The sequence below is a fragment of the Tyto alba genome, unplaced genomic scaffold (genome assembly GCF_018691265.1).
Source record: "Tyto alba isolate M040663 unplaced genomic scaffold, T.alba_DEE_v4.0 Super-Scaffold_19, whole genome shotgun sequence".
NCBI classification, from domain to species: domain Eukaryota; kingdom Metazoa; phylum Chordata; class Aves; order Strigiformes; family Tytonidae; genus Tyto; species Tyto alba.
In genome coordinates this window covers 2,374,319-2,395,255 of record NW_024881281.1, presented here as the reverse complement: position 1 = coordinate 2,395,255, position 20,937 = coordinate 2,374,319, and the positions used below count along the sequence as shown (strand labels likewise).

General features: G+C 51.8%; 1 protein-coding gene across 8 annotated transcripts in view; it reads right to left on the bottom strand.

Annotated features, from left to right (window-relative positions):
- Nucleotides 1-211: 211 nt before the first annotated feature.
- Nucleotides 212-20,937, bottom strand: part of ACACA (acetyl-CoA carboxylase alpha) — a 141,095-nt gene continuing 120,369 nt past the window's right edge. For all 8 annotated transcript variants that reach the window (XM_033004779.2, XM_042791599.1, XM_042791598.1 and 5 more), the window contains 6 exons: nucleotides 20,586-20,763; nucleotides 18,668-18,780; nucleotides 7,594-7,748; nucleotides 6,709-6,879; nucleotides 3,702-3,838; nucleotides 212-2,502 (listed from right to left, as the gene is read on the bottom strand). In XM_033004779.2, coding sequence (XP_032860670.1) covers nucleotides 2,376-2,502; nucleotides 3,702-3,838; nucleotides 6,709-6,879; nucleotides 7,594-7,748; nucleotides 18,668-18,780; nucleotides 20,586-20,763 — 881 coding nt within the window. In that variant the 3' untranslated portion in view covers nucleotides 212-2,375. The remainder of the gene's footprint in view (nucleotides 2,503-3,701; nucleotides 3,839-6,708; nucleotides 6,880-7,593; nucleotides 7,749-18,667; nucleotides 18,781-20,585; nucleotides 20,764-20,937) is intronic.

Genomic DNA, 20,937 nt, shown 5'->3' with positions numbered 1-20,937 from the left:
AGCTCAGGTGGGTTATTTCAAACCTCGGCAGAGTCTGAGCAGGTGAGGGGCACAGCCCAGACCACGCCGTCCTTCGGCTCCATCCCGGCGCCAGCAGCCCCCCCTCGAGAGGCGCCGCATAAAACTCCTCGTTCTTGCCTTAAGGAAAAGCAGAGCTCCCCGAGGGGTGCTCAGGACAAGGGTGACAGATTTCCACTCCCGGCACCAGCGATGTAATTCATTCTTTTTATTAAAAGAAATTGAGGTAAGTGAAATACTTCAGCACCAGCGAGAACCGTATGTACCGAGGGTGGTTTCCCCGCCGCCCCTGCCCCGCTGGGTACCCGACCCACGAGCCGGGATGTGGCCACGGCCCGGCAGGCCCCGGCCTCCCCAGGGCTCCGATGGTACCCGGGGGCTGGTTTTTTGGAGCTCCTTTACCCCGGAACGAAGCGGAGCCTGACCCAGCGCCTCTAACAGAAGCCAAGGGAGCTGCTCTGACCCAGCAGGTGAAAGACTTTGGCAGCGACAGCTCCCAGCCCAGGGAGAAGGAACGGAGCAGCCGCACCGGGACGTTTCCTCTAACACCTGCAGACGGCCTGGATCAGGGGCTGCCCGGTGCCACCACCACGCAGGACACGGTGACGATGTCGGGCAATCCTGGCACCAGCAGAGGAGCCCGGCCGCCTGCCCGCGCTGCCCTGCCCGGCGTCTGTCCTGTGTGCCCCGCTGCAGCCCGCCTTGGCATAAGTAAAAGCGTCTTTGGGGGTTGTTCGGGGGGCTCTAGTGGCAAAAAATTAAGTCTTTAAAATCAAATTAGGGTTCTGAAGGAAAAGGTAGTCCTTCAGGTGCCACAGCTCCACTGGCCACGGGCAGGGCTGCCTGCAGAAGGCAACAGTGCAGGTGTCAGGCACTGGCATCACCATTCATTAACTCGCTCAGAGAAACATCCCTCCTGCCTCATTCTGTTGTAAAATCTGAAATACTTTTCAGACAGTCATTGGCGTAAGCGCTCCAGTACTAGACCAAGTTCCGTAACAGTAGCTGTGTATTAGGGGTTAACCGGGCTGCCCTTTAAAGTTCCAGCTTCTCTGATCTTTTCAGGCAGTCAGGAGGCCCAGGAAAATAAAAAAGTGGAGCAGTAAGGCAGGGGCTGGGGCAGGGGGCAGCCGGCCCTGCCCTCCCCTGCCACAGACACACCTTGTCCTCACCAGCTGCCAAGAGTGGCCGCTGGAACGGGATTGCCAAAAAGAATTTTCCTTCTCTTTCCACCTTCCCACGTGAATAAGGGCAGCCCCCTCCCCAGCCAGGCACGGGCAGCTCCGGGCCGGAGGTGGGCGATGGAGAAAAACTTTGCTCAGCTGCATCAGCCAGCTTCCCTGGCGCAGTGCTCGCCCCACTGCTGTGTTTGTCCTGTCCCCTCCCGCGCCCCGGCTGCAGCTGCTTTCTGCTTCAGTCCCCTGCTCCTGGGACAGGGATTAGCACTTACGTGAACAGATCCAACGCTGGGGCTGCCCACGGCTCTTATCACGCAGTAGGGAAGGAAGAGGAGAGATGACGGAGCAGCTGCGGTTTGGGGCTCCTCTTTTCCCTCCTCCTGGAAGGGCTTTTCACAGATTTTACTGACCTGTTCTAAAGGAATTGGGCACAAAGCGAGCGGGGACTTGGCCTCCAAAATCCTGCCCCGCCACCGTCACAGTCCCGGGCAGCCCAGGAGCCGCCCCCGGGCCTGGGGACAGCCCTGAAATCCTGGGTTTAGCTCTACTACTAAACAACAAGAAAGGGTTGAAACACAGAGCCCAGCGGCCCGATGCAGTGGGGATGGGCTCCACTCCCCCCCGGGCCGCCAGGCAGGAGGGTCCTGGGGAGGCAGAGCCCGTCCTGGGCTGCAGCGAGGCTCTGGCGGGGGGGGGAACGTTGGCACTTGTCAGCACAAAGCTGCCGCGACCAGGCGGGGCGTGAAGAGAGGAGCAGGCAGGGGTGGGATTTAAACGAGCCCCTGCTTTGCTACGCCAAGACCTCACGGCACCGGGGCACCCTTCATTGCCTGGCTGTAGCGCTTTCGGGTGGCAGTCGAGCTGATGCATTGGTCCAGTCACGCTTTGTTAAATAAATAAGGTACAGTTAGAGTTAGACAGCTGTAACTCAATTCCGCAGGCGCTTGTGTTTATACATTTTCCTCATGTCTCTGGCCAAAGAACACACTTCCTCTGGTCAGTCTGATTTGAAAAAAATAAAAATGTCACTCTTCCAGCGTTTCCCTGAGCCTCCCCGTCTCGGTACAGTGGTCGCAGTTGAGCAGACAAAGGGCAATTCTGAGCTTTGTTTTGTTTTGTTTTTTTCCCCCCCCCCCCTCCACTGTACCGGGCAGGGGGGAGTGTGGGCAATCGATGCTCTTACGTTGAAGAAGGCGAGTCCATTGTGGAGAGGATCCGCACGATCTCGGCTCGCTGGGTGGGTGATATGTGCTGGGTCATGTGCACTATCGAATCCATGGCAACCTCCGGATTGGCCTGCACCAGGCTGCAAAGAGGCGAGAGGTAACTGACGGCAGCCCCGGCGCCCGGAGCGCCGCCGGCAGCTCCTCGCCAGGCCCGGGGGGCGGGGGGAGGACTGACATAGGGGGGCTGTGAGGGAGGGGACGAGGCAGCACCAGCCCAGGGAGCTCCCTCGTGCCACCCAGTGTGCCGGTGGCAGACCCGCTCGGCCACGCACCGAGCCTGAAATCGCGAGGCCGGACCACGTGGAGCCCGGGAGCTGAGGAGCGCGCCCCGATCCCACCTTCAGAGCCTGCTGAGAGCACCCCCATCCCCCCCCCCCGGGGGTCCCAGAGCCCCGTCTGCCGCAGCACGGAGGGAGAAATGGCAGAAACGCTGGGAAGAGACGCCCTGCGGAGTCAGACACGGGACACAGAAACCACAGGAGCTTCACTCCGCCTTCGGGGCCCACCCCCAGCTCTGCTGTCCCCGAGGCAAAGCCGCTTCAAGACACCTCCAGTTTGAGACATAAAATTTATCAGAATTAAATCTGTTCAAGTCTAGCAAAGCATTTGGCTCGTGAGGCTTAACTGGCTCTGCTGGATGAGCGTCTGCAAATGCGCACGGTAACTCTTACAAGCAGGAGGAACTGATACTCTAGCAGTGTATTTGGGGGGTTTATTTGGGGTAGTTCTAAACAGCAATCGAAGGGAACTGGGCATTTTATGACACTGAGCACAGCAGAAACTAGGTAGCTTGCCTGGGAAGTCTAGGGCTAGAAAAAATAAAGGGGAGGAAGCCGTAAGGACATTCTGGCCACGTGTGGTCAACACACCACTCTGACAGCAGCAGCGCAGCTCAGAGATTTGCTTTCTCTCCTTGCTTCACGCAGTATGCAGCCCTCTAAAATAATTTTCCATTATCTGTCTCAAATGGACACATTAGCAGTGAAATTCCTGCGCCCTGGCTCTTCACGGCTCCCGTTCCAGTAGCGGGCCTGGCCAGGGAGGGTTGGCTGCTGCTGGATTACATCTCCGCTCGGCGGGGTTGTGATTTTGCCCACGTTTGCCCCTGTATTTGCATTTCCAAAGGAAACTGCGTTTCCACATCCTCCTTACGGGTTTGCCACACAAAAAGGCCAACAAATCCATTTTCCTCAGCTGGGGAAGCGCACGTGGCCAAGCTGAGAGCCTGAACCTAAACCGGCCCTGTTCTGCAGGGGCAGGGCGCGCGTGGTCGGCTTACCTCCGGATCTGCTTGAGGATGTAGTCCCTCGAGATGTACTTGATGTTTTCATCCACAACCGAGCGAACGCCTTCTTCTTCCGTCAGCTGTTTCTCCAGCCACTCCACCAGGTCCCTGTTGCTGTCCCACAAGTACGCCTGCCAACAAACCGCGCGTGTCCCCGGGTGTCGCAGGGCCGGCAGGCGCCGGCACTCTCCCGCGCCCCACGCGCCCCTCCCCAAATTTAACTGGCAGCTGTTGGCAGCCGCGGGTTGAGGCGTTGGGCTGGCAGCCCTCTGCGGGTTTCCCAATACGTGGGGCTCTTCTAAACACAACGAACAGTTAGCAAAAGCCAAAAGGGGACGTATTTCTTTTCCATCTCCTGAATGTGACTGAAGGGACCCACGGAGGCAGCAGAGCTGCCAGTGGCTGTCCTAGCTAAAATCCCAGTTCTCTCCTGCGATCAGACACCCGACTTCGGGTGAGCTAGGCCTGACCCTGCGGCGAGGGTGGGGGTGGGCAGAGATACAGCTGATCTGGGGTTTCTCCCGGTGCTCAGCCCCCACGGGACCACAGGTCCCCGTCACCTAAGGACTGAGCCCCCCAGCAGCGCCGGGATCCCCGAGCCAGCGCTGCCGAGGTCGGGGCGGCCACATCCCTGAAAAGCCTTGGCAACAAACCCCTTCTTTCCTTTTGCAAGATCATTTCACCTGATATTTGCTAGGTAGTTGACTACATAATAATTCAGGAGTGTGTTAGACGCCTAATAGCCTTCTTGCTCCTCTCTTCTCCTCTCATTTTCTTTACAAATCATTTAAGAATCGTTTTGTTAATGGTTTCCGGAAAAGCAAGTACCGCCATTAGCACTCATTCATATTTATGTCATTTTATTTGGGTAATTAAACACAAAGCTCCTCATTTAAAGGTGCACTATCCTTCTCTGTTATCACTAACGAAGTCAAAGTCAGAATGACAATGAGCTGGGTGCAGAAGGGGGTGAGCAGGGACCCTCCTCCCGGCAGGGCCGCGGCTCCACCGCCCTGGTGTGAGCGGGAGGCACAACCGCACCGGGGGTGTTTGCACCCCAAGGTGAAGCCTCGGTGGGGCGGGGGGCACCCCGTGTTTGCACGGGCCCCGGAGACCCTTGGAGTGTCTCCCCTCGCCCCCCAGCAGCCCGGCACCAGCTTCACAAAGCGGGTTCTGCCCCCGTCCTCGCCGAGGCCAGAGGGGAGCACTCGCGCCCCTGGGCCCCCCGCACTGCTCATCCTTCATTTTTATATTTAATCATCCAAAGTTTCCAAAGTCCAAGGAATTGTTTCCCACCTCCCCGGGGGCGAGAGCTGGCACTGCCGTGGGGAAGCCCCAAGTGCAGATCCAGCCCCCAGCACTGGCCCTGCCTGACACACTTTAATAAGAAACCACTATTATTATTTTTTTTCTTTTAATATCACGTTAAATCAGTGATGTCATTTCAACCTCAAGATTTCGCTTATTTCATTGTTTTTTTCTTATTATTATTTTAAACTCGTTAGGTTTTGCTCCCTGCTTCTGCCCCTAGACATGACAGGAATGCTCCCTGCATACAAAGTAGGGCACTTTGGAAGATTTCAGGGAAGGGGGAAAAAAAAAAAAAAAAAAAAAAAAAAAACACAAACCAAAAAAAAAAAAAAAAAACAGCAAGAAGCTGCCTTACGGTTGCAGACCTGTGTAAAGCTAGATTTACCCAAGAATCCCAAAGCTTTTAGTTTAGGAGAATATTTAATACTCTTATTAATCATTTTTAATCCGTTTGCTTTTAATTAAGAAACAGCATGATGCTTTCCTATCAACATATGCCAGGGAGCAGATTAATTGTGGCTTAAGATAACTCTCCTTGATTGGTGTAATGTATTAGCTAACGAGATGCCCGCTTTTAAAGATGCTCAGGCACTACCTTGGAAAGCCTGCTGCCCTCCAGAGAACACCTCCCCCCCCTTTTTCTGGAACCCCTGAGTGTTTGTGACTTTAAATATAAAATGAAATAAACCAGAATAAACTACAATAAAATAATTTTTTTTAAAAATAACTCGGATTGAAGGACTGTGACAGAAACAACCTAAGAGCAGCTCCAGAGATTGCTCTTCAGAGATTGCCAGCTTCCCGGCTTGAGCACAATTGAAAAAGAAATCCCCCCCCGGCTGTGGGGTGAGGAGCAGGGGGGTGCCGAGGCGACCCCCCCCCAGCAGTCACATCCCCCAGCTGATCCCTCCCCCACCCCGGGCTCCACACCCGCGTCAAAGCCCCGCACAGTGCCCAGGCTGAGACCTGAAGGGGAAAGGAAAGGGGAAAGGAAAGGGGAAAGGGGAAAGGAAAGGGGGAAAGGGAAGGGGGAAAGGGAAGGGGGAAAGGGAAGGGGGAAAGGGAAGGGGGAAAGGGAAGGGGGAAAGGGAAGGGGGAAAGGGAAGGGGGAAAGGGAAGGGGGAAAGGGAAGGGGGAAAGGGAAGGGGGAAAGGGAAGGGGGAAAGGGAAGGGGGAAAGGGAAGGGGGAAAGGGAAGGGGGAAAGGGAAGGGGGAAAGGGAAGGGGGAAAGGGAAGGGGGAAAGGGAAGGGGGAAAGGGAAGGGGGAAAGGGAAAGAAACCAGGAGCTGCAGAGACTCAGGATCTAACACGGAGCGTGTGTTGAGGCTCCTGGGATTTCTGCTGCCAGTTCTGCCCGAGAGCAGCACCTCCGCGCAGCCGCCTTCCCAGCTCTGCCCTGCCTCGCTCTGCTGAGCGAGCTGGTCGTCTTTGCAAGATGCTCAGATTTTCCTATCAATGGTGCTACACGCTTGGGGAAAAACCACCTATTTTGCTCTTTTGGCCTGCTATAAAAAGTGTCCCCATAAAGCAATTCGTGACCTGGAACTTTACCCAGAAGTTCTCTTTCATCACCTACAATGTTTGTAGACATTACAATTTAAAACCAGAGATCAAACTCCACCCGGGAGAACTTCACTGAACTTAAGCCCAGGAAAGACTCTTGCCTTGGTGAAATTGCTTTCTCACTTACCTTCACTGTCCCTTCAACTTCCACAAACCAGCGTCTCAGCATAGCCTGGATCTGCCCGTCAGTCAGCTCAGGATTGGCATCGTGGATCTTCTTTTTTACCACATCTTCTAGAAGAAGACGTCTTAATCTCCAGTAGAAGAAGGTACGGGAAGTTTTCCAGTCTAGAATGTCCTGCCCAAGACACAAGTGGAGAAGAAGAAATGAGTGCGGGACAACATTTACGTGGAGAAATACATAAGCCAATGGCAAAAAAGAGGCTGGCAATCATTGTATACTTAGTTATAGTGCTTGCACAAGAGAAATACAAAGACTCCCACATCTGAGCTTAGAAGAGCTGTCCCACCACTCCACCCTGTCACCCCATTCAGTCACCAGAAGCTACCTCCAGCCTCCCTTGTCTCCCAGAAGTCTGCTTCCTTCTGCAAAAAGAGACACAGCTTCCCAGCTGAGCAGCACAGCCCCAGACACTCACACCTGAGGGGAGAGGGAAGGAGGAAAACCTCATCGGCCGGGCTTCAAACATGACAGCTGGCCTTCAGCTGGGCCACCACAGCCCGTCCCCTCCCCACGGGTCAACTGCAGTGTGCTCTGTGGGGTTTGTGCTGTGGTCACTAATGAGCTGCTGGTGAAGCCCAGAACATGTGGGGTCTCAAATGGACACGGACTAAGCCAGGGTGCTAGAAAACACGGCGTGCTCGTGCCCTGGGACCAGAAAACGGCCGGTGGGTGGAGAGGGATCGCCCCTGTGGCAAGAGCCCTTGGGGCAGAGGTTTATTTGCCGGCCCACAGGCTGCCTCCAGCAGCAGCTTGCCCCGCTGCAGACCGCCCTTTCCCACGGGTCAGACCCTCCACCGACGTCCCCAGGGAAAGCTCCGTGATACTCACAGTTATGACACCCTTCTCCTGCATCCGCCCAGGCGTGTCGTGCAAGTCAGCGAACTGCATGGCGACCTGGTGGTAAATGGGAATCAGGAATTCCTCCCGCTCCTTTAGCTTGGTCTCCAGCTCTTTTCGGTCGGCAGGGCTCAGCTCGGGGGTACCTGCAACCAGGCAGAGCCACACGTCAGAGACGGCGTAAACGGGGTGTACTGAGGGCTGCTGCACGGAGGAAAGGTGAGCAGCTCTCGACGGTCCAGAGGGAGACAGGAGGTTTCTTCTGCTCCTGCGGACAGACTGCGTTTGGCCAGGACAAACACCAGCCCATCAGCTCCCAGCAATGCCAAGCAGAGGCTCGACTCAAACATCAGTGTTCCAGCCCAGGTTTCCTGCTACCGATGTTCAGGCAAGAGCTTCGAAGGAGCTTTCACCATGGAAACTCTATTCCATTTAAATGCCAATGAGCTGAGCCATCAATTAAGTGACATTTACTGGACTTACTCCTAAAAAAGAATAATGTCCCAACATGCAGTTCATTTAGCAAGAAACATGGACAGTGTAAAACCACCTACACAATTTCAAGTTCTCCTGCAGGCTGGTTCCTGCCAGTAGCTGTTAGAGCCACTGCCTCATTAAGGAAAACACAAGTTACATTAGAGATGCCAAAACTGCTCACATTCCGTTGGCAAGTGATGGGCACACACTAGTCTCAATCACAAACTAACATGACGGACAAGAATAAATCCGTGTCAAGAAGATAATGTCCTGCGAAGTTCATAACCTTTATTTTAAAACAGATAAAATTCATTTTGATTAAAACAAACCCACCCATTAAACGGTTTCCAATTGTCGTGGTTTGGGCCTGGTTGGCAGCCAACCACAATGCAGCCGCTCTCTCTCCCTTCCCCTCCAGCAATGAGAAGGGACAGAGAGCCAGGCTTGGGGTTCAAGATAGGACTGGGATGGGGAAAAATCCCCCTTTTATGATCACGAGCAAAAGGCAGACTCGTTAGGGGAAGAAAAAAAGAACATACATTTATTACAGTCACTAACAACACATAACAGAGTAGGACAGTGAGAAGCATTGCCACATCTTGAGAACACCTTCCCCCCACCCCTCCCTTCTTCCCGGGCTCAGCTCTGCTCCTGATATCTCTAACTCCTCCCCCAGTGGCGCAGGGGCAGGGAATGGGGGGTGCAGTCAGTGCTGCCACTTTCCTTATCTTCGGTGAGGGGAGTGTCCGGAACTTGTTCCTCCTGCTCCATCGTGGTCCCCCTCTCACAGGAGACAGTCCTCCACAAACTTTCTCCGACTTGAATTCCTCCCACGGGCCGCAGCGTTCCCCACACTGCTCCGTCATGGGTCACTAACTTCCTCCGACTGGATTCCCTCCCACGGCTGCAGCCCTTCCCGAGCTGCTCCAGCGTGGGACTCCCCCGCATGCTGCAATCCTCCCAGCACTGAATTACAGCAACGGGGCTGCCTTTTCCCATGAGACCCCGGCCTTCTTCGGGCACAGAACCTTGATCAGCCGACGAGGAGCCACAGGCCATAAATCAATGTCTGCTCCACCGTAGATCTCCATGGGTGGCAGGGGGTGACCGCCCTGCCGTCTCCCCACAGGATACAGGGGGGTCTCTGCTCCGGCACACCTCCCCCCTCCTTTCTTCCTCCGTTCCTCCACTGACCTTGGTGTTCACGCAGCTGCAGCAACTCCTCCTCACAAGTCCCACTGCCCGTCACCACGTCCCTTCTTAAATACGTTATCGCAGAGGCGCAGCCGATTGGCTCAATTTCCCAAACAGAAGTGGAGCTGATGTGGAGCTGGGGGAGCTTCGAGAAGCTTCTCACAGGGGGCCACCCCGATAGCCCCCTCCCCTGCCACCAAAAAACCCCACCACTCACTCAACCCAGGACACCAATTCATTTTGGAATTGCCTGACCCAGACTAACACGGTGCTGTGGAGGCAGGTCGCAGCAGGACAAGGTGCTCCTTCCCACAGCTGCCCCTTTATCAAACCGAGAATGGAAATCCTCTCTTCGCCCTGTAACAGGCCACAGGGAGCGTAACCAGAAGCACAACTCTCCGCTGAACCTGCAGTAATTTACACCAGGTCAAAGTTGGCCCAGAAGTAGGTTGATGCTTCCCGTCACCAACACATGTGCAAGAGGTCCTTGTGCAGAGGCAGAGTATTCAGAGCCAATCTTAGTTCAATTTAAGCAAAGATTGCAATCTGAGAGAAATTATACAGTACTGGAAACTCCGCTGAATTGTGCCATTTTTTAACCTCCCACCCACACCAGAAGCTCTGGTTGCAAGTTCACGGCCTCAGAGACAGCTGCCTCCCATTCCACCTCCCCTTTTCAAGCCAAGGTCGCTGGCAATCTGAAGCCGGGTCATGGATGAGTCTTGCTCCAAGCCCTGGTGGGTTGTAACATTCAACTGTCCTAGGGCACCTTCCATTCAAATGTTAATATAACCGCCCAGGCGCCCGGGAGACACGCAAGCACGATTGCATCTCCAGTGTACAGAGCTGAGATAGAAAACAAAGAGGTGTCCTACCCGGGAGCACAAGGAGTCAACGGGGAGAACCTGGAACAAAAGCTGGTGCTGTGATTCAGGCGGGAGGACAACGATCCTGTCCTTGTTATCTTGTCGCCCCAGTACCACCACTGCACCTTTTGTGGTGTGTGAACTCCACTGAGCTTTTCTGGGGTTTGATCTTCATTGTTTGCGAAGGAATGTCAATGGGATTAAATGCAGCATCTACTATTACATCAACACCTATTGTTAAACTGCTCCCAGGCTGGGGGGAGGCAGGAGGAGCTGAGCAAGGGGGTCCTCAGCGGCGACAGGGCCACGGACAGATTGCTGGCTCTGGAATGGCAGCCAGAGCAGCCCAGGGCCCTCCCAACACCACCGGATTAAATTAGCAGGCAGAAGCTTGACAAAAACCCCAGGGGACATTTACACACGGTGCAAAATCAAACGGTGGAGCTCACTGTCACCGGAGGTCCTGGGTGCCAAAAGTACAAATGGGCTCACAGAAAGCGATCGGAGCAATTCAGGCAAGGCAAGTCCATCACAGGCTTCTAAGCATGAAGATCAGATATTACTCTGTTCCCAGGAAGCCTCTAGACCACAGCACCGCTGGAAGCTGAGACAGCACCCCGGGGAAAGCATCGCACTGCGTTTGCACGATGCTCCGGCTCTTTCCGTGAGCACCCCCGGGGCTCGGGCCCAGACCCACCCTCAGGGCCCCACTGCACGTGGGCCCTTTCTCGGCTGCTTCGCGCTACCTGCGTTTTCATTTTCTTCCAGGGTTTCTATTCCAAGCCAGAGCAGGTTTGAACATGAACGTACGCAACGTTTCCAAGCCACCGGCCAGCCACACAGTGATTCCTTCTAGGGAAGGAATGTTTTTATGTGCCTATCGATATAAATGTTACCTAACCTCTCAAATGCTAGTAAGAAGGTTTTAATTAAGAGAAGCTACTCTTATAACCTTCAGAATAAAAAATTATATATATTTATCCACGTTAAATTCGCAGGCTCCCGCACCCCCCTGTTTTAAATGGCAATGCATGCACTTAAGCCAGCCACGCTCATGTATTCTGGCCTATCTGCCACACTCCCGGTGTACAGTCAAACCAGCCAGGCCCAGTAATGATTTAGGTGAGATTAACAAATATGTCAATGTCTATTTTCTGCTTAATTTAAAAGCAGCGTCTATAAAGATTTTTGACTTCTGAACCCTGTTCTCCTGGAAGAAAGAAGGTAACAATGAGGAGGGGGGATAAAGAGTGATTATCCCATCATCGATCGTTTGTCAGGAGCATTTCTTATTCACTGGACTATTGTAAAAAGCTAAGCTCTCGATCAATCCTGTAAGCCCCCTGTACAATTAAATATCTTGGAATGGTTTTCTTTCTTTCCTAGTCAGATCTTGAGGCCTCAGGGTTTTTCGGAAAGCTGGGGCTTTATTTATTTATTTCTCAGAAAAAGAAGTCTCCTTCTACAAATCTTATACTGGCAAGGAGAGGTGAGTTAAAATACGGGATTCCTTTGCTCTAAAGGTACTTGACAGTTAATGAAACTGTTAAAGTTTAAATCATAGGAACATTATAGACCTCTAGGTATGGATCGGCTACTAATCAATAGAGAAACAAAAGAAGCAGCACTCTGAAACGGCCGCATTACAATGCAAACACCAAGTGTAGCGGGTTTTGGCATGCAGGTGGGGCACCAAGGTAAGACAAGATGACAATTTAAAGGAAGAAAGAACATGCGTGACCTTCCTAACTTGGCAGGCAGCACAGGACACTTTCTAAGGCAGCACTCTAAGCGCCATAAAATGTCACATTTATCTTGGATTGCAGTTTGCTCTGCAGTCTCCAAGTACGCTTGTATCTATATATAGTGCTGGTACATCACAGCCATTGGCGTGATCGGAAGAGGCTAGGTAAATGTCTTAATTCTGCTCTCAACACCTTTAAAGCCTACCCACAGTGGTAAATGCACCAAGACCTCTTCATTCTACGGTGTCTTTACTTTTTAATTTTTATCAGCAGCAAAACTGTCTTAAACAAGTTGAAAAAAATGCCCCGGGGAAGCAGTAACATTGGGGTACCAAAAAGATCAGAGAATCTCTTCTGAGGTCAAAAGAGCAGCGGCCAGAGTCTTGCAAACACCCTCTGCACAAATGTACCCAGTTAAACCAACAAAGCCTAGTTTAAAACAACACATAAGAAGCGTTTAACATAAAGGGTTCCCAAAAGCTTCCTGAGGAAGCCAGCAGCTCGTGCCTCCCCGTCTCCCCATCATCCCCCCCCCGGCCTGTGCCCATCTCTGCCGTCTCTCCATGGGGTGACACCAGCCCCCTCCCCATCCAGCTGCTACAGCCCAGCTTTTGGGGTTACAAACTCTTTCTTCCGTGTCCTACGGCCCGTAACAGCCCCCCAAAACTCAAGCAAGGGCTCCCAGTACTCTGGTGGCACAGAACAATAAATGCCAAATACTACAGCTGCCCAAACAATCCCTTTAACCCCCCCTAGAGAAGCATTTCCCTGCCGCTGGAGCAGGGACGTGCACGCATGCTTTACAGCCCGCGCCCGTGGAGGAAGGCTTCAGGAGTCGCCCTCCCCGCGCAGACAAATGGAAAAGCTGCCGCAATAAATCCGCGCGGAGACCTCTCCTGTAAAGCGCTCCGATACCGAATATCAATTTATCCTCCTCTCCAGAAGTTAAGGGAAAGCATCGTGGCAGGGAAAGCAACATCTCAACTATTTTGATTTGCGCCCCGTTAAACAAAGCCCCCTCCTCCGAGGGCAGTCCGAGCAGCGCTCCGACGGCTGTGCGTGGTGGGAGCCGGCGGCGGCGCGGTGTCCGCTGCGGCGGCAGGGCGCGGGCCGCCTTTAACGAAGTCCCTGCCAGATGGAAACGGCTCAGCAGGACCATGAATCATGGCTTCCCATAACATTTAGTAGCCAAGTGCTTTTTTTAAATATGACCAGTTTAACAGGTTAGACAAAATGACTTCAAAGAAATGTTATTGTAGGTTCCCTCTGATTACAGAAAGCCAGGCAGCTTCTGAATCAATTTGATGGTTTATGGCTTCCAAGCTGTTAAAACGTGGGATTTTCTCCCTCGCCCTTGGTGCGCCGCCTCACCGTGGCCAAGCCTTTGCTCGCCCGTTCTCCTGCCTCCTCCTCACACGTGCGCCAAGCGCCAGGCGGTTTGGGGAGATGGCCCTCAGGCCCCGCGCGCCGGCCTCGGCCCGGGCTCCCGCCGTCACAGCCCGGCAGAGACACGGCAGCGGGACGGGCGCTCGCTCTCCCGGGACACGGGGTCCCCCTCGTGAGTGCCCCTCGGCCGCCGCCGGACAAGCCGAGGCCGAGCCCGTGACCCGCCAGGGCAGAGAGCGGGCGGCAGCTTCCCCCGGCGCCTCAGCCCCTCACACCGCCTGTCACTCTGGCAACACCTACGATTTTCAAAGATGACGTTGACAACATAAATAGGAGCTGTCCTTCCAGACTACAAGGGAGCACCAGCAGCGATTGATTATCTCAGTGTTACAGTTACTACAGGTGAATCTGGGAAGTTTTTTTGTTTCCCCCAAAAAACCCCCACGTTAAGTTCAATTTATCTTGTCATCTGCTTGCGGCCATTCTTTTCAGCAAAAGAGTTAAATCCCACTGCAGCACGTGCTGGAAGGCTCCTTAGGAAATGAACTCTGGACAAGTGCACCAGTTGCTCCGCCTCCAGTAACATAATTAAATGTGGATTTTAATCCTAGCTATGACTGTCCCACCTAATTTCCACTCCTGCAACAATAATCCTCCTACCCGAATCCCACCTTCTCTTCCTCTGCCTCGAACAAAGCTCTCGCCAGACACGAATTCAGCAGAGGCAGCAGGAATGCCAACCCCAACGGGCTGCCCAGGCAGCACATCTCCCACCCCAGCTGAAGGGAGCCGCTCCAGAGGGGAGAAGGAAGGTCACTCAGAGCCACTCACGTCCCTGGGGAGAAAGGCATTTTTTGATTGTCGCTTGTTTCTTTAAATGAGACTGCTTGTAATTGCTTCACTAAATATTCAGTAGGATTTATGTTATAAAGGTGCAATATGAAATAGCAGTGAAGGTCACACATGCTCATGACACGGGCTTGAAATATCCTTGTACAGCTGCACCGGGTGATGTTCCACCCTAGTCCTTTCCAGCTCTTTGCTCCTAAGGCCTCATACTGGCATCAGAACAAATGGGTAAAGGGCAGGAACATAATTCCAAAAAATTCCTGTTTGGGGGGAAATATCTACAGCCCTCCTGGGAGGATATTCAAGATGCCAACTGTCATGAAGGAGCTGACAGAAAGCAGTACTTGCTCTTCTAGACTCATGACTGCAAATTAACAACAATTTACATGCAGCAGCACTTGCATATAGAAGCACTTACTGGAAATCAGCATCGCCTAAAAAGACAAAGTTACAACCGCACTGACTGCATTTGTCCAAGACTTCATGAGAGATGGAATCGCAACAGCAGCATTTTTCTCAGTTGTTGCTCAAGAAAACAACCGGCATTTTGATTAATTGCAACACCGAATAAACAAACCCCCCGCAGAAAAGAACTATTAGAGTTTAGAGCCGCAGTCTAACTTTCCAAGCTAAAGCCTGGAACGAGACAGGTCACAGGACGGAAGTTTTCAGCCACACGAGAACCACAACTCCCCTGTGTGAGGGGACCCCAGGTCACCAGCAAGGTTACCAGCAAAGTCCTCATGAGGTGCTACGGTCGGGGCCGAGGGACCTGGGGGCTCAGGTCTGGTACCGCACCCCGGCACGTTTATTTTCAGAGAGGAACTGCTACGCTGAAGCGGAGTGACGGGTTCAGTGCTCGAGCGTTCACTCGTTCTTTGGAAATGTAGGAAAAGCTTTGTCCGCTCTTTAGCCAAATAAATGCAAAGCAGGTCAGAAGCCAGCAGCACTGACTGACTGGTGGTATCACCTGCGGAAAGTGGGAGGCTGTCTACAGCACTGCAGTTTGTGCAGAAAACAACCGCTGCCTCCCACCGCCCCAAGTGCTGCTTGGGACATGTGGAGCTGTATGCTCCCCTCCTGCACCCTCTACGGTGTACACAGGCAGATGCAAAATGGCCATATAATTTAAAATAAAATTAAAGATGCGTCCCAGCACAGGGCTGTTTTGTAGGATCAGCTGAAGAGGGTGTTCACACTGTTTAAACATATATCAGGTGACGAACTGATGCGCCCCTTTTGCTATGGGATAGATACCTTACAGAGAAATGTGAAAATGTAGTACCCAATCTTGCTCTAAGTGGAGCCATTTTGGCATACCTTTCATTCGTATTCCACCAAATTTTCGTGTACATTACACTGTGCATCTGACAACACCACATGCCCAGAATTTGCATGACAAAGCTAATTTCTATTCTGCTCCTACATGTTTTACTCTAACTGGAATAAATAAATAAAATAAAATCGAGTCTCCGTATTTTTAACTACAGCCTGAGGCTTGCAGTCTGAACTGTTCCTACACTTCCAGGCGATCACCGCTCTCCCTGCACACGTACTCAGTGTGGAATTGTGCTCTTGGGCAGGATAAGGGCCATCCTTTTTTCCCGTGCCCTTTGCTCCGCACTGTTTGCTGGTTTGTAATAGCACAACTCTGAGTGACATTTTAATAAAACACGGGGCTAATAAACATTGCAGCAATAGTGCTGGAGAATTGATAATGAACAGATTTATGTCAAATTATTCAATATTTGCTGGCCTTCTCCGCTCTCACGCTCCCCAACTGCAAGTCCAACCCCAGCGCCTCAAGACGCCCGGGATGAGGCCACTGGCGCCCTGTTTCCCCACCCCTCTGCAACAGGCACACGTTTGAGAGCATCTCCCTTTTCCCCGCTATTCAGCAGCTCCAGGGAGGGATGACAGCCATTCAGGGGTTAAAGAGAGGCAGTGAACCCCCAGCTAATGAGTAAGAATTCAGCAGGCAGTGTAAGATAAATGGAGCTTTCTCTGCTTCTGCTGGAGTCAGCATGAACTGCGGCCCTGCGGCTTGTTTGTGGCAAATGGAGTGCGCGAAATATCAAAGGGCAGTGATCCAGAAGAAGACCGACTTTGACAAATTTTAAATTGGCCAGAAAGAAAACCAGCAAAAAAAAAAAAAAAAAAAAAAAAATTATGCAATTCACTGTGTCCCGCAATCTTGGCTTTCCTGCTATGGTATGGAATTAGTGGCAAAACAACAGCAATGATCGCCTGATGTTGGGAGCAATTACGAGCCATCTCAGTGAGATGCTTATCAGTGACTGAAGCTTTTAGAGCTCTCTGTATGTACAGTTGTAAGTGACTTGCTCTTGTGTTGCAGTCATTTTAATTAAAGTGTATGGAGTTTGCTGGGAGTAATTACCCTGTAGAGGAAGAGGGGAAAAAAAAAAATCCCTGAACAGGCTCCTGCCTCCTCCCATAGCGTGGCGTTGGATTTTTGAGACTGTTGGCAGAAAACTGTATCCCCTCTTTCTCCCTGTGTTTTTTCTGGGTGGCGCAGGTCCCACCGGTGTGACTCAAGGGTGCTCTGCAGGCGTCCTGCACCCACCCCGGGGGGGGGGCACCCTCCCGAGGGGCCACCCGACAGTGAGTGAGCGTGTTGCTCTGCTCCCCCACTTCCTCCACTGCTTCAGGATTTAAACACCCCAGCAGCCCTCTTTGTCCACAGCCAGCGGCTGCTCCTGGGCGAGGAGGCTTCATCTGGCAGTCTCCGCACAGAGGGCACAGTTTCTTTGCAGAGGCAGTAGGCTGGTTCGTTCACCGGCAGAGCCAGCGCTTTTCATGGTGGGGCGAAGGTAAATACTCTCAGAAACAGCTCTCCTGCCGTAGTGCCATTTATCTGCAGGGGCCTGAGCTGACTGCTCAGCATATTGCCTTCTCTAACCACACATCTGATTTCTCCTTCCCCTGGAGACTCACGCACCGGAGAGGCGGCGTTCCTGCATCGGATGCCGAGGTGCAACCACCCGCAGGAGGTGCAGCTGTGAGCCCTGGCTGCGTAAGGAACTCGGCTGCAGCCCTTAAACTGTGAAGGGTGAAACACCTTAGGAGAGCATTTGTCGGGACCCTGTGCTGGGTCGCCACGATTCGGCGTAGTCACGCTATCCGTCTGCTCCTAAAGGGACAGCGCCAAGCCTAACGTAGGTCAAAAGTGAGGCTTTTGACAAAAGAATCTCCCTGCTGCAATTACAAACATTAAAACTGGGTTTTAATTCCAGCAGACTCAGGCAGACAGAACACGTGGACCCATCTGGGCACCCGTGCCCGCTCTCTCACGCAGGAACGCGTAACGTACGTGAGCAGGCGCTCAGCTCAGGCAATACTGCTGTCTGGTGCTGGTCTGCAGAACCCAAACCCCTCCTAACCTGCTTCTGGCCCAGAAAGCAATCGGCACAGTGAGAGAAAACAAAGAGTGTCAAAATACTATCATTAAAAAGAGAGAAAATGTCTTTGATGCTATCGAAGACATCAGTAAGAACCTGGTTTCCAGCAAGCAGTCTGATTCTTAACACTCCCTGCACCCTTTACAATTACTATTCTCTCCCCAAGGCGTATCAGAATGGTTGTTTTGTATATAAATTGTTGCACAGCCATAAATTAAAAAAAGCCAAATAATAAAATGTAACTGCAGCAATAGCTACGATTTATCAGTCATTTGCAGAACACTTTTCCTCTTGAAGGATCCCAAAAGGCTTTATAAATTCAAACTATACCCATGTAGTGTGCTTCTTCCACTACTGAAATGTAGTCAATTTTGGAGGTAAAAAGAGGCTCTGTAAGATTATACTCTTACAGTAAGAGCTAGTAAAGAACTCTTTAAAGAGTCTATTCCCCTGAGAGAGTACATACCTGATATTAAGTGCATTTTGCTGAACACTCTGTATTTTGGGTTGCTGGGTATATCCCAGGCGCTGGGATCGTTCAGAGCGAAAGGTGCAGCAGTGATAGAACACACGCAGTGACGTGCCAACCACTGAGCACTGCAGATCACCACCTATTCTACTGAGGAGGTGAAGAATGCTTTTCATTTTCTTGAAACTGAAGAGCAGACAGATACCATTACTCAAAACTACCCCAGACACACAGTGATAGTCCAGCCGCCCGAAATGTCTTTGGCCAAATTCTTAGTTACGCCAGGTGACGCCAGCTGAAGGGTTTGGCCCACGAGCTTTTAGTGAGCCGAGCAACTGCTGAGATGGAAGCTAGACTCAGGCATCTGTAAGTGTCTGTTCTAAGACCCATTCAATAAAAAAATAAAAAAGGAAATTGGTTCAAAACCACACTGTATTACACACACCCTAGGTATGCTAAATGCACATGAATATCATCTCTCTCACAGGTACATACATGCAGCTTGTCTCATCTGTTTTTCTTCCCAAGTTAGATGGCAGTAAATAAAAATTATCATGAATTTGATAAAATGCCTCAGTGCCCCCTTTGAAGGCCTATAAACACACTCATTAGCCACCAGCTGAACGGCTCAGCGCCCCGCCAGCCCCCGCGCAGACGTACCGAGCCGCTCCGCCAGGCGGATGTAGATGGGGTCCACTCGCCTCATCGTCTTCACCAGATCCTTCCTGCGGAATTTGATTTCCACCGTCCCCTCCGGTTCCAGGATTCCTCCTCTGATCAGTGACGGGAAAAGAGAAAAGAAAGGCACTTTCAGGTCATCAGACAAGGGGAAACACAAAATGGAATCGTTCAATGTTATTTAGAAAGTATATAGAAAAGAAAAGAAGGGGGGGAGGGAGACAAAACAAAGAGAAAGAACAAGAAAGAAAGAATCTTAGCTATTATTTATCCAGGGCCACAAAGGCACACCGGGCTTCACAGAAACACGTCTATCCAACTGTACAGTACAGCCTGGTACAAGCAAGGCTCTTCGGCAGTCTATTTTAAGCTCTGATCTGAAAGCTCTTTCAAAACGTAGGTGATCTTTATGAAACAAACCAATTAACTAGCCATTTTCATCAGAGAACCTGCCCACTTCCCAGGTCAAAGACAGAGGAGCACGTGATTTGAAACTTGGGCTTGGTAAATAAAATCACTTCAGTTCTTAACTGCGAGGGCGGGAGTAATGACGAGGAGGAAGGTCAGCGCTGAGGGCTACGGAACGGCAACAGCGATGAGAATTATTACGAATGCCTAACGGTACTTAGGGACAGGACGACATATTTTGCAAAATAATCTCTTTGTTTCTGGAGCTCAAGAAACCTACAGTCCAACTACAGCTCTGCAAACCACACGGGGTCCTTCCCGATGTCTCGCAAGGCGGGGAGCTGGCTTGAGGTTTCCAAGAGGTGAGAGCTCACGCTGCCGGCACCTTAGCAAGGCACGGGGCAGGAGCAGCGGGAGGGAGCTGGTCCTGCATGCACCCCAAAAAACACTTGGTGGGGGAAGTAGTTTGTAGAAATCCTGCTCGCGCCGTGTCTGACTGTGAAGCACACAAGCTCCACATTTCTAAGCAGGAAAAGAACGGCAAAAACTTCTGACTTCCAGGAGGCAAAGATTAGACAACGTTTGCTCAAGACGCAGGAAATAGCGCGGGGGCAAGACCACAGGTTTGTGTCTCGCTTCTTTAGAATGGAGGGAGAGGCAAGCATCCCATCCAGAGCAAAATTCAGCTGGGGAGGGCAGGGGAAATGGGCACCCGGGACGGGCATCTTCTCAATGCCTCCCTACACACACTTTTTTCCCTGCCTGAGGCAGCTGCCTGGGAATTTTGCCCTGCCGAGATGGTAGGAGTTGAGCAGATGCCCTGATAGCACAATATTCATGCTGTCCTTTTATACACCTTCCTCCTGTCTGCTACAGATAGCCCAGGCAGGGCTGGCTTTTTCCTCCAAATGATTCAGTATCTCTGTATTTTAGAGTTTCATTAAAATATTTTAAAACCCCCGCTTCCAAGAGTTTGCCTGTAGTTTTCTATCCTGAAGCACCAGTAACTAGGACTTCACTTACGCAAGTTGTATTTCATTAAAAAAATATAATTACTCAAGTGCTCATATGACAGATAGCACAACACTCAGGGATTCTGAAGCACACACTTATTTAATTTGCAACACCGTACACACAGGCACTTGCTTCAAAGCACAAAGCAGTGTGTGGAAACATCAGAACGGTAACAAAAAAAAATCCTCAACACCAACATCTCACTGGGCTTTGTGAATGCTGGCAATGAACCTTCACAGAGGCTGGCTCACACCGGCCCCAGAATTTACCCCCATCTAAGTGTGCGTCAGGAGCCTATCCGAATTGTCACCGCTGTGATCACCGCACAGCAAACTCCTCCGAGACACGGGTTACAACTGGAGGGTGGTCAGCCCCTTTCAGTAACAAACCGCCACGCTCTAAACGGAGAGCTCCTCGGGCAGCCAGGTAATTATGCCTCAGAGCAGGTGGTTACGGAGGGAGGAGAAAGCTGCCATACCTGCTTTCTCGGTCTGCGTACATCTCCATGTGACGAGGATTAATGGTAGGGTCAATCACAGCCCAGGATCCTCCTCTCAGCTCCGCTTGCGGTGGGATGTAAATAAGCACGGGCTGGCGATACTCTCTCAGGCCGTCCACAATGTAGGCACCAAACTTGAGCACTTGGTCATACATGTCTGCAGAAAAAGGACAGACACAGTGCTTGAACGCAGCAGGTCAGTGCTTCAGCCCTGCCACGTTTGGTCAAACTGGGGAAAAAAAAAAAAAATAATACAGTTATTCAGCTCTTCTAACCACCTCCCGCTACACTACCGCAAGCTCCGGCCATCGTTATCAGGACCTGGGCAGGA